Source organism: Leptonychotes weddellii, chromosome 9, assembly GCF_054177405.1.
Source record: "Leptonychotes weddellii isolate Sample4059 chromosome 9, ASM5417740v2, whole genome shotgun sequence".
Lineage (NCBI taxonomy): Eukaryota > Metazoa > Chordata > Mammalia > Carnivora > Phocidae > Leptonychotes > Leptonychotes weddellii.
In genome coordinates this window covers 81,586,956-81,600,793 of record NC_138377.1, presented here as the reverse complement: position 1 = coordinate 81,600,793, position 13,838 = coordinate 81,586,956, and the positions used below count along the sequence as shown (strand labels likewise).

Sequence of the window (13,838 nt, the reverse complement as noted above, 5' to 3'; positions counted from 1 at the left end):
CAAATGCCACTTCTTAAAATTATCTTTTCTGCATCAACCTTTTATTAAAGAATAACCCCCAACCCATCCTACTTTGTCATTTTTGCTTTTAACCTCTGCCAATAAATTGTTCTATACGCCAGTTTTATGTAAAATAGGTGCTCAATAAAAGCTTATTTAATAAACTTAATAAACTAAGTTCATGTTGCTTCATCTAGCACTATTCTTTGTATATAACTAAGCATCCAATAAATAAGTGTGAAATAAAGAAATGTTCCAGCTGACTAACAAATAATGGAAAATGATCTACACTTCAAAGAGGCTAAATGTGGTGTGTCTACCTGAACAAGCTGTTTAACCTCTTTCTAATCTGTTCCGCTCAGTCTAAAATTCTATCATTCTGCTGGCTAGAGCTACAGCACTGGCTAGGACAAAACTATACTTAAGCAATTTCCAAGACAAGTGGATTAACACTGTGCATTTACTCTTTCTTAGATTTAAATAACAGACATCTTAAAAAGAATGGAATCTCCTTGTGACCTTCAAAGTTACTCTGACTTTTAAAAAGCAAATGTGGAAGAAAGGTGACATGTGAATGGAGTTCCCAACTACCTTACTGTGACAATTTCCAGTATAAACAGCAGTGCAGAGGATAAATTTTAGCATGCTGATCCCTAACCCCAAGTTCCCCCTGCAAAACAAGAACTTTTACCAGAAAAGAAACTAAGTATGAAGTAAAGTCAAAGATAAGGTGGCACTGGGTCGCCTGAGTGGCTCAGTCAGTTAAGCGTCTGCCTTTGGCTCAAGTCATGATCCCAGGGTCCTGGGATCAAGCCCCGCATCAGGCTCCCTACTCAGCAGTGAGGCTGCTTCTCCCTCTCTAAAGGTATTCATGACTCATGGTCTAAACAAAGGATATTTCTCAGCAAGCTCAGCTATTTTGCCAACCAAATTGACAATAATATATTCTTCTTTGCTCTGATGTAAATATTCAAGCATTTTCTGGACAATCACTGTTATATTCTGTGCATTAGTAATTCTGTAAAGAAGCTCCAGAGTCTATTTAAGAAAGAGAAATAAAAACAGAATTATAAAACTATGCATGATAACTCCAATAAATTCAGCAATATACAGGTTTATAATAGAGTTGATTCTCCCACTTTTGCATAGATCAACTGGGCAGTCGGTTCACAGGTGCTGAAGAAATGCACATTTTAACTGAAATAGAACTTAAGAAAGGTAGAACCAACTTAGTGTCAAAAAAATTAATTATGATCAATTTCAAAGTCTAAAAGCCTTCTACTGATCTCAATAAGTATAATCTGACTACTTCTACATAAGAGGCCATGTAAAGACTAAAAAGTTAAAAGGCATATAACCTATAAATAATAGAACAGCTTCTTAAACCTGTATTACTTATGCCTGTATGTGCACGTATATACACACACATTACATACACACATAAAAACTCAGTCTTGCAAACTATATTTTCCACACTACCCAAACAATAGAAAACAGCCCTTGAGTGGGTTTGTCAGCTGAGGGCAAATGGCCTCTAACAGACAAAGGTTGGTGGCTCAAGTGCTTCAAAGCCTTAGCAAGGCCTATGTTCAGAATCTCAGGCAGCAAGGAAAAACCATGTTATAGCCACCTTCTCAGTGCTCAGGAATATACCTCTTGCTTCTTCAAGTAAGATGAAGGAAGACCAGTACCACAGTAAGCTCCCATTTGGCTGGGCTTTCTGAGGCCCTACATTAAGGTTCTAAAAATATTATAACTCCCAGAAATCAATATGAGACCAAGGGCAGTACTGAGAAGGTATCATTTACTGGTATTTTAGGATCAACAACATCAGCTGCAAGAGAATGTCCACATACCCTACTTGTCAAACTTGTCCAAAATACCTTTAGGGCTCTTTATAATTTTGCAATCTTATAGCCAGGATTTCAAGTACAAAAGATAACTGTTTCAGTTAATCTTTAACTCCATTTAAAATCTACAAAAACACAGGCCGCCCTATCAATAGTTTTCAATTTATCTAGCTGTCTCAGACATGCTTCCTGTAGACTCTAAACTATATATTATATATTTTTAGATAATTTACACCCAATTTATTTCCTACTCTAAGACCATATAATTTAGCATTTCCAGGACTGTATGGGATATGGTATTAGGAACTGCATGGCTAGAGGTCTTTCATACTAGTTCCTTCTTGTCTTCTTTCTCCCTGTAAGAAACAAAGGTAATAAAACCAGGTAAAAGGGAATCCCAGTCCGAAGCAACAGGTCACTCCATACCCAGGGACCAAAGTTCTTGGTATGCAACTACTTATAGAGGTTAAATGTGACAGTGGCATTCAAAGAGACAGTACTACAGTGCCTTCTTGGGCACCACTGATACTCAGTATCTTCCCCAAAGAATTTGAACTACTTTTCTCACTATAGGTAATAGACAAACAGATCAGACTTGATCATTTTAAACAGATCAGACATGATAACTTTATTTTCCCTTTGACCTCATTTTTAAATGAGAGCCCCCAAATTAAATATAGCAATAAGAAAACTGTACCTAAGTCAACTCTGTTCAATTTAGTAGCCAATCACACAAAGAAAATGCATGCTCTCTATCTGTTCAAAGTGGAAGAGCCATACAGTTTTTAGTTATTGTCCTTTGGTGCCGTACCATTTTTCTATGATGCCTACACATAGAAATTAGTGTATCTGTAAACTTCCCAGATTCATTTGAGGCAGGTAACAATTTTCAGAAGATTAAAAATATGAATGCAAAAAGAAAAAATATGGGGCACCTGGGTGGCTCAGTTAAGCATCCAACTCTGGATTTCGGCTCAGGTCATGATCTCAGGGTCATGAGATCAAGCCCTGCCTCAGGCTCTGTGCTGAGTGTGGAACCTGCTTAAGATTCTCTCCCTCCCCCTTCCTCTGCCCCTCACTCTCTGCTCTCTATCTCAAAAAACAAAAACAAAAACAAAAACACCTATATATATATATATATATATGTCAATTTCTCAAAAATATTTTTATTTCATAAATAGCACCTTCTAAAATTCAAAATGTATAATCTTATCTTTTAAAATTACAATTGCTTAATGAAATAGTTTTCTTTCAATAAATATTTTTAACTCATTGCTTTTAAGTAATTTAGATGTTTAATAAATTATCTTTACTATTTTTAAAATCAAAAATAAAAATATCTACTCAACTAGGTCCCATATACCATTTTAAATGAAGGCACAGAATGATTTCTTTAATGAAAATTAACATAAATACTTATATAGACACTCAAGTGGACACTGAAGCTATTTTACAAAAGGAAAAAGTTGAAAAAAAATTAAGTAAATTATACCCCTTTCCTTCCAAGCAGCTCAAATCATTTTGGGGATGTCTTTATTAATTCTTTCAATATTCCTACATATTTAATAGAGAAAACATTAGCCCACTTTACAGATGTTAACGAGAATATGAAAAAATATTAATAGTCATAAATTACACCTTAAGTTGCATTAACAGAAAGACCTGGAAATAGGATTCAGTTTTCCTCTTGAACCAAAAAGATATTAATGAGTCCATACAGGTAACTGAACCTAACTCCTCCAACTCATAGTTTAAATCCATTTGTGAGGATACTGATACAAGGACTTTTTAGAAAGAATAAAATATACTCAAAAGTTAAAATACACTGTGTGTACACACACACACACACACACACACACCACGCCCACTACTTGATTCTCTCCATAATACCAAAAAAAAGTTTAAAAGTTCTAACACTTTGCATATACTATTCAAAATACTAGTTTACCTCTCTTTTAATAATGGGATCAGGATGGTCTAAGCATTCAATTATTGTCATCTGGTGCTGAAGAGCCAGAGTGGGATCCTGTTGTATAACATAGGTAAGAGCCTTCAGTCCTAGAAACAAAGATTACATTATTCAGTTGACTGAAAACAAATACCCAGCAAATTTCAAGAGCTCTCTTTGTAATTTCTGTCAAAATTATCTAATCATTTTGGGGCACCTGGGTGGCTCAGTCATGATCTCAGGGTCATAAGATCGAGCCCTGTGTTGGGCTCCACCCTCAGCAAGGAGTCTGCTTGAGATTCTCTCTTCCTCTCCCTCTCTTCTCTGCCCCACCCATTCATGGGTGCATGCAAGCGTCTCTCTCTCTCTCAAATAAATAAATAAGTAAAATCTTTTTTAAAAATTATCTAATCATCTTACCTAAATACTTGAGATTTATTTTAGGTGACAGAACAAATTTTCCAATGCACTTGGCAGCCTTCTCAAGTAATTCTGATTTAGGATAAATAGAATAAACTGTATGTACACATTCAAACAGAATAGCTAGAGAAAGAAAATACAAAATATCAGGGATCATGTTTAGGCATAATAAAAAACATACCTGTATAGAACTCACAACAAAACAAACTAATTAAAAGGTCAGTTTTAGTAAAAAATCTTATTTATGAAAAATTTTCAAAGTTGGGAACTTTGTTGTTTTCAGGCTTAAACAGTAATTAGGATTATGTTACCACAGCACAATCTAAAGAGAATTATTTATATATTAATAGATAAAAATGATGAATTCATTCATGCAACAAGTATTTACTGAACACCTCCTATTGTTGTAATAGTATGGATACAGCAGTGGTTAAAAAAAAAAAAAAAGACAAAAAACCCCTGTCCTTAATGATGCTCCATTTTCTATTGTAACTGACATGGTTTCCTTTACAGATTCCTTCCATTCAGAACTTTCCTGCTATCAAATTGTGTTAGTACAAAAGCTTCTCATTACTCATCTAAAATCTTAACTTATTTAGATGCTTATAAGATTTCTGGAAAGCTAGTACAGGTAAAATTAATAGTTCAAAAATTGCATTTATTAGTCAACTTAGGCATAAATGAGCTGAAAAAGAATTTAACAGGTTTTTAAAATTATTTTTCCACCAGAGCTAAGTCCCTTTATGCCTCAACTCTACAAAAATCTAAGTATAAGTCCACAAAATGAAATAGAAGGCTCCCTGCTGCCTCCCCTCTACAATAGCTTCAAAAAAGTGCTTCTGAAGATTTCTAAACATAAAAACACAATGTGAAGTTTTGTTTTCTCTTCCAGAGCAACCCAGGTCCTAACCAAAATATCATCAAATAAAAATGACCAAATTAAAAATTAATAACATTCTACCATTTGTGATACTGTGGTTTTATCATATATATTTTGGATAGGGTTATGCACAAAATTTGAAGTTCCACTGATCCCGTATCCTTCAGATTAGACTTTACTTTCATATGAAGTAAGTCTCTATTGACCCCACTCTGGCAGGGAGATGTGGGTACCACCCAGTGGGTGTGGAAGCCCAGGTTCTCCACTCTGCCTCCTTGTTTCCTTCTGGATAGGGGATGGGAACATCCGCTGATACTATCCTCCTGGGAAAGGAAGGGGCATTTCATTAGTGCTCCCTACATGGCCTCCACTGACACTGCTAGGTGGCCTGAGTATCGCTGACCAGTGGTGAAGGCTCCGACTCTCCACCAGCTTCCTCTAACACCACCCCAGCAAAGAGGGGAGAGGTACTTCGTTAACCCCCTATCCCTAAATATGTGAAATCCAGGCTTCCCACATCATCTCCACTGACAGTGCACCTGGCAGGGGTGAAATTCTGGCTCTCCTCTTGGGATTCTCCACCACAAGTCCAGTGGAGGGCTAAGAAGCTGGTTACACCTCGTGACGTGGAATTCTTGGCTTCCCACTCAGTCTTTTCTGCCATTACATAATTTGCTGTGTGTGATGCTTGGCTGGAATAGAGAAGCTACTGCTATCTTGCTATTTTGCCCTTTTCTTGTCAGTCCTTTGGCTAGGACAACAGGCTTTTTTCTTGGGGCATTTTTGTCTGCGCCTGTCAGCATTTCCAGGTTGCTGGCTCTCCAGTACCCAGTCTGGGAACTATGAGGCAAAAAGAAAACCCAGGGTACTCACCATGGTGTTGTTCCTTGCATCCCAAGGTCCCTAACCAGTTTACCTTCATTTCTCCACCTTTCAGAGTCATATGCTAATTTGACATATAATATCCACTAAGTAGGAAAAACAGGGAAATGCACTTCTATCTACTTTTGATGGTTCTGTTCCTTGTACTCCATTTTATATAATTCTCCCAATTTATTGAATAGCTTACTAAAAATGTTACTCTCATCTTATCAGTACCCTGCCTAAAAAACTTCCATACCTCTGGATTTATACAGTATCAAGTCCAAACTCTTTTGGCTCTCACAAGAGGACCTCTGCAATATGGCCTTTCCACTGCTCCCACTATGAACGGTCCATGCAGGCTGCTGGTAAGTCAATATTCTCTGAAACAGTTTTAAACATCCCCACTTCTGCACTTTCTCTCATGTTCCCTCTGCCTAGACCCCCTAGACCTCCCTTCTGGCTATCTGAATCCTACCTACCTTTCAGGGCCTCATTACATCAATAAATCCTTATGTGTGTCCTCAGGCCCACAGTGATCTCTACCACCTCTGGACTCCTGTAATATTTATTCCCTGCACCACCCCTTAGCATTCTACCTTATACTGTTATTATGCTTTCATAAATAAGCTATTTCTCCCATTATATTGTAAATTCCTTGAAGACAAAGATTGTATTTTACACTTCTTCGTATGCTCTATATCACTTTGTACAATGCCTGGTACATAATAGTAGTCAATAAATGTCTTTGATGTGATTTATGTCTTGATTTAACTTTAAGGTAAGTTGTAATAATGGAGCTGTCATAAAAATATGGTTTAGAAAGTATAAAGACTAAAATTCAATCAGACAACTGATAAAAGTAATCTTCTTTTCTTTTAATCCAATTAAAACATATTACTCATTGATTGAACTAGTGCCAGATACTGGGATAGACACAGTCTCTTCCCTTATGAAGTTCATAATTTAAAATTCACATTCTTAAGCAAAAAAATATTTATGTTAGCACTACTAGATAACAGTTTAGTTATCTATAATAACTGTAAGTTATAAACCATATCAATACAAAAAGGGGGGGACCCTAACAATGGAAAGTTTAATAAAGGAAATAAATAAAACAAAAGAAACTATAAGGTTTCCATGGCAAGGTGAACACTGGACTGACAGCCTACAAAGAAACAAACTGTTGGTGTTGGTCCCTGAGTATCGCTGGACTCTAGTGGAGATACCCTAGTGGAGAACATTAAAAAATATTTCCTCAGGTATACAGCATTCTCCAAATCAAAGGAACGGGTAACAGTGGCTATCTCCAAGAAGGGGAATTGGGTGGTCGGTGGTAAGGGTCAAAGGGACACTTACTGTTCACTGTATACCTTTGTGTACCTTTTGAATTTTGAACCATGTGCATATATTACTTATTCAAAAAAATAAAATTAAAGCTGAAATGTCAATTACCAAAAAAAACAAAAACAAAAACTTTCTGTAAGAAAAAGAAAAGCAAATCCTTAATTGATTCTAAACAGAATTCCTTGAGAGCCTTTTAAACTCTTATCCTACATGCTCATTATATCTCAAACAAAACTTTTTACTTGGCTGCCTGCAAAGACTCTGACACTTCTTTGGAGCTTCTGACAGTTCCTAGCCAAACCACCTTGCCAGTAAGGATCATCCTTACCTCTGGCCTGACTCTTCTCATTAGACAGTAGGATCCCAGATAATATCAACTGATCATTATGTTATACACTCATAAGGGCAGGGACTGTGTCTACCTCATTTTCCTTTAATCTCCCAGACTCATCATGGAAAAATAAATCAATCAACTCTTTCCTCAATCTGTACCTAGTTTACAAAACAAGTTTTTGTTCTGTAAGCCTTCAATAAATGCTGATTGAACAAGTGAATAAACCACTTTTATTGCCTTAATTACCATTTATTCATGCAAAGCATAAATCTATCCTTCAAAATTTACCATCTCAATTCACTATCATATATATTATCATTCTCGTACTAGTCTTACACATGCAATCCTTTCTCCTTATTCCTATTCCATCTTTGTCAAGCATTTTTCTTACAGGTAAACTAGTGCAATTTCTGCCCTCTAGTCCGCCCTACGTTTCTATAATCAATGTCCTTAAAGATTCAGTTTACCACTGTCTGAAAGAACAATGGTCTTCCTCCCCTACTTCACAGTATTTTACTAGATTAAGAAATGACTTCTCATTTGAGTTAGCCTCTCAGTGTCTCCTTACTGCTCTTCTCCAGTACATGCAAAATTCAAACTGTTTTACTTTGCTTCTGAGTACTTCCAAATACCCCAATTTCTTTACTGAGCTTTTTCAAACTAATCAATAAAGAACTAATAGTTCCTCCCCCTGGCTATTAAGATTGGAAGTTTTTGAGTTACTTTCCTAAGTCCTCCACCCCCAAATTACTCATCTCATATCACTAAATTACTTTATAAAATTGTATGCAACATATAGCTACTGCCTATATATTTATTATTCCATACATATATATGCTATATATCTTTGTCTGTACTCTACTCTTCCTTCAGTTGTCTTCTTAAATATCACTTTTTCAGAAAAACCTTCCGTGTTCTTTCTCTTACTTAAGGCTAGCTGCTCTTTCTCCCACAGCACCCTATAATTCTCCTTTGTAACATTTACACCACCTGACCCTTTCCATCTAGTCTGTGAGATCAATGGGAATACTGTTTTATTCACAACTGTACTCCAAGCACCTTGCACAGGGACCTGACAAAAAATGGAAATTTAAGAAATATTTGATGACTAGTTGACTGATTTATTTAAAACTGTCTTCCTAAGTATGGAACAGATCTACTGTGTTAACCTTCACAGTCAATTAGATGCTTAGTGAATACTTTCAATATAAAAACAATTCTCTTTAAAATATTTAGAAAAGAGAGAGACAATTTTAATAATGAATTTAGGTCAACATTTAAAACAATGCCATAATTTCAAATTATTTCTATTAGTTATCTAATGCTTGCACTGAAAAATAATAACCCAAAGAACCATCTTAAAAATTAACATATACAATTCTTTTGGAATTTATATTATTCTAACACACATTTTGTTACAATCCTGAAAAACACTGTTAATCGTTAGAGTAGCATTTACATGTTACCTACCATACGTGACATTGTGATTTAGCTCGGCTCTTCTTAAGGATTCATCAAGAACATCATACATTAATTCACTTGTCCTGTTTAAAAGATATTTTATTTGCAGTAGAATTATAGTATTATAACTCAATAAAACAGTTTTTCAAACTTCTCTCTCTTTAAAACTGAGGATCTACAGAAAAGAAGTGAAAGAAATTCATTTTATGAAATTATGGGAATTTCACTTCTTCAAGATTCCATTTGTTCTTTTTCTTGAGTTTAATTTCCTGCTTTATCAAAGCTGACTAGTCAATGGAGAGATATCCCTAAGTCAATCAACTCTTTCCTCTACCTGTACCTAGTCTAAGAATCAGGCTTTTGTTTGGTTGAACATACTACCTTTTATAATTTTATTTATAATAAAATATGCTACCTGTTTCAAGTTACTACAGTAATACCTCACACATCCAGATTATTCCAGAGAGTAACCACATAGTTTTTAAAAAATATTCAAATACTAGTCTTTCTTTAAGCAGCACCAGGTTCTCTGGAAAAAAAATTTTAACTTTCATTTACGTAAAATATAAAGAAATTACATTTTGTGAAATGGGTTTCTATCATACCTATGCCTTTATGGTTACTGATTACATTTACAGTAGCTGGGTTGAGGTAGATACTGTAAGAAAATGCAGTGCTTTGTAGAGCACTCTGCCTCCCAACCTAGAAAAGTCCTCTGCAAGAGGTCAGTGTGAAACTGTGGCTTCTCAACTGGCATTTCTGTCTATGTTTTACAAATTCGAAAAGCACGAACAGAAAAAAGAACTACCATCAACATACAATACACGCAGTAGTCTTGCAGAGAAACTACACTGTAAAACAAAGAGATCAAAATAATGTGAGGCTACACAAATAACACATGATGTTACATCTTTTTCAGAAAACTTCTTTTTTCCAAATATATAGCTATAAAATTTAATTTGAAGTGCATGTGCTTTTATTCTGTCTTGACTAAAGTATAACGATCCAGTGAGAATCCAGAACCATATTCTAAAATCCTTCATTTTATTGCATAAGCACTTTCTCCAGACAATAACCACAAAGCAGACATTACAACCCTCCCCCCGCACCAAATTTGGTAATACTACACCTAGATTACAGTCTAGTTTCTCAATTTTAAAAGCCAATGTTTGGCACAGGAGTCATAATTAACCACATGAAAATGTGGAAACATCTGCAGACATGATCAAGCAACATTAATAACCTAAATCTAAGAATGCTATAAAACACAAGAAAATATTCAAACAACAGACATAAAAGAATATAAATACAAGAAGACTTTTCCATTAAATTAGCTCTTTCATTAAATACATTAGAATCTGTTATAAAATAACATTTTTACTTTGCCACACTGAGCTTAGCATGTCTTAAGAAACACAAGATTTGTGTTAACATAAAATGTCAGAGTTGGTACAAAGGAGAAAATATTCTAATGTTCCACAACATCATAAGAGTTCCACTCTTTGTTTATTTCATTGAGCCTAATTCTATTCAACTGAGCTCTCTGGAGGTAAGCTCTCTCTTTGTACATATTCTTTGTAACTTTGTACGTATTCCCCAAATTCATCCATAAAGGAAAGAAGAAAAATAATGAGTTAATGAATTTAGTAAACAACATATTGTCACTGGATCTTTTTAGACCAGTGAGGTCTGGTTGCATTACTATGAAATTCATGATTTTAAAACAGAATTCCAGGGCACCTGGGTGGCTCAGTCGTTAAGCGTCTGCCTTCGGCTCAGGTCATGATCCCAGGGTCCTGGGATCGAACCCCACATCGGGCTCCCTGCTCGGCAGGAAGCCTGCTTCTCCCTCTCCCACTCCCCCTGCTTATGTTCCTGCTCTCGCTATCTCTCTCTCTGTCAAATAAATAAATAAAATCTTAAAAAAAAAAAAAAAAACAGAATTCCAGTGAACTCCAACTAGAGCTACACAATAGGATAGGCTGGATTATATAAAATAAAATTAGGACAAACATTTGTAATGTGCATATCTACTCCCATCACCTCTAGTTTTTTTACTTAGGTTTCCATCAGGAATTGAGATTCAGAAACCCAGGAAAAAGTAACATAGCAGTACCAGAAGTGATACAGTCCAATTAGTTCTCATTAGGAGCTCGCAGGCACATGGACACTGACATTACACTGACAAGGCATTACTAGGAGCAAGAGCCTAGAAGACAATCCCTTTGTAAAGCGCTAAAGAATTAGAAGGTACCCTACTGCAGAGAGAAGAACCATCTTTCATAAAGTTGAAACACTGATTAGCAAATTTTTTTTTAGCATATATTTTCTTAAGACAGAAACACATCAAGGACTCAAGCCATGGTCCTTGCTCTCAAGGAAACTAAAATCTAGTTGGACTTGCTCTTGAACAGTTCAGGAAAAAATTTTTAAAATATGTGTGCACACATGCACATATATAGAGAGTGAGAAAGAATAATACCACAAATGCAAATAACTGATGTCTCTAGGTAAAGGGTATAAAGAAGCTTCTTGTACTTTCTTGCAACTTTTCTGTAAGTTTGAAAAACTATGGCAAAATAAAAAGTTACAAAAGATATATATAACTGAATAGACACCCATAAGAAGTTTAATAGAAAGTATTGGCTAAAAGGGTAACTCAGACAAATGAATTAAGACGAAGCACTCACATCCAACCAGAGCAAGAGTCAGCAAACTATAGTCTGCAGGCCTATGCTGGCTAAACGTTTGTTTTGTATGGATGCAGGATAAGAATGGTTTTTACATTTTTAAATTATTGGGGGGAAAAAATCAAAAGAATAATATTTCAGAACACATGAAGATTATATGAAATTCAAGTTTAACGTCCATAAAAAGTTTTTTTGGGAATACAACAATGTTCATTCATTTATGTAATGTCTATGGCTGCTTTTGAGGTGTACAACAGCAGGCTTGAATGGTTGCAACAGACAACATACAGCCCACAAACCTTAAAATATTTATTGTCTGGCCCTTTACAGAAAGTTTCCCAATCCCTAAGCTAGAATGATTAAGAAGGCTTCGTGAAAGATATGGAGCCTCAGAAGTCCCTATGAGCAGGACTTAGATAAGCAGAGAGCCAGGATTATCCTAGCAACCTGTTATGTACTTCTTACAGTGGTTTATTTATCACTATTAAGCCAATTAAACATTGGGAGAATCTGACTTATGAAACTTCTAGGTGACGGGCTATCAGGGTATCAAGTTTACTTAGAACAGTTCACCTTTGATCATCTTTTCCTAGAAGTCCTAGTATTCTCAAGAGCTGGATTTGTAACCATGGTGCCGGCACACTGTGGTAATTGAAATCTACTGGGAGCTTTCCTCCAACTACTTGCTTCAATATTGTTACAAAACTCCCCGTCAAGTCCTTATATCCAGATGAATTTTCCTATATCCAAAAAACAAAACAAAAAAATGTTCTGTTAATAATAATGTCTTAACAAATATAAAATAGACCTGGTTAAAATGCCATACAGAATCTAACTTAGTATATGTTCACTTAGAAGTTTCATGTGCACATTTAATGAAACAGTACTCTAATCTAATTAGTTTGATTTCTTCCTTGATGAAACTACTCTGGCTACCTGATCCAAAGCTGTATCATCCCCCAAAAAGCTTCCACCAATACTTGTCCCCACACAGTCTTAATCACATTTCATAAATTCTTGTGATTACATCTTATATAGAACTTTTACTAGACAATATCAGCAATTATATCAAAAAGGGAAAAGAACTGGCATACTGAAAAGGGGCAGTGTTATTTCTACTTTTGATGAATATCAAGGCCTGTTTGCAATCTCTGAAATTTGTTTGCAAAAGACTTCTCATGTAAACGATCTAAATGTGTTCTGGGTGGAAGAGCACAAGGCACAGTCAAGACTACTCAACCATTCAAACCTCCCCCAAATCAGTGCATCTGCCTTTTAAAAATTAATTAACCCTATAGTATTTAAACGTACCTGTGTTTCTGAGTGAGTGTGCTTTGCTTATCTATCTGACTAGTCTCTTGGACTGGGGAAATTACATATACATTCTTCAAAGTAAACATCAGCTTCTTCACTATAATTTTTATTTAATTATCAAGGGCACATTTTTGGAAGGGAAATAATAGCTCTTTCAAAGTTTAGTAAACATTAGAGGAAAAATAAGATATAACATTTGACACAGTATAATGTAAGGAGTCAACACTGTAGTCCATATACCTTGCACAACCCCCACTGGCTCTCCTCATTTCTATAAGCTATAAAGTTGTATAAAAGAAAGTCACTGCTTCGGGCACCTAGGTGGCTCAGACGGTTAAGTGATCAGAGTCCAAGGATCAGGCCCCACACCAGGCCCCGAGTTGGGCTCCGCACTCAGCAAGGAGTCTGCTTCTCCTTCTCCTTCTGCCCCTGCCCTGCTCGTGCTCTCTCTCTCTGATATATAAATAAAATATTTTTTCTTTTCTTTTTTTACTAAAGATTTTATTTATTTATTTGACAGAAAGAGAGACACAGCGAGAGAGGGAACACAAGCAGGGGGAGTGGGAGAGGGAGAAGCAGGCTTCCAGCTGAGCAGGGAGCCCGATGTGGGGCTCAGTCCCAGGACCCTGGGATCATGACCTGAGCCGAAGGCAGACGCTTAACGACTGAGCCACCCAGGTGCCCCAATAAAATATTTTTTTATGGGCTCAGGTCATGATCCCAGGGTCCTGGG

General features: G+C 36.0%; 1 protein-coding gene across 1 annotated transcript in view; it reads right to left on the bottom strand.

Annotated features, from left to right (window-relative positions):
- The window catches only part of AP4E1 (adaptor related protein complex 4 subunit epsilon 1), a 46,115-nt gene that overhangs the window by 28,119 nt on the left and 4,158 nt on the right, over positions 1-13,838 (bottom strand). Inside the window, exons 4-8 of the mRNA XM_081831859.1 lie at positions 12,365-12,531; positions 9,111-9,184; positions 4,219-4,341; positions 3,799-3,908; positions 899-1,038 (exon numbers count right to left, since the gene is read on the bottom strand). Coding sequence (XP_081687985.1) covers positions 899-1,038; positions 3,799-3,908; positions 4,219-4,341; positions 9,111-9,184; positions 12,365-12,531 — 614 coding nt within the window. The remainder of the gene's footprint in view (positions 1-898; positions 1,039-3,798; positions 3,909-4,218; positions 4,342-9,110; positions 9,185-12,364; positions 12,532-13,838) is intronic.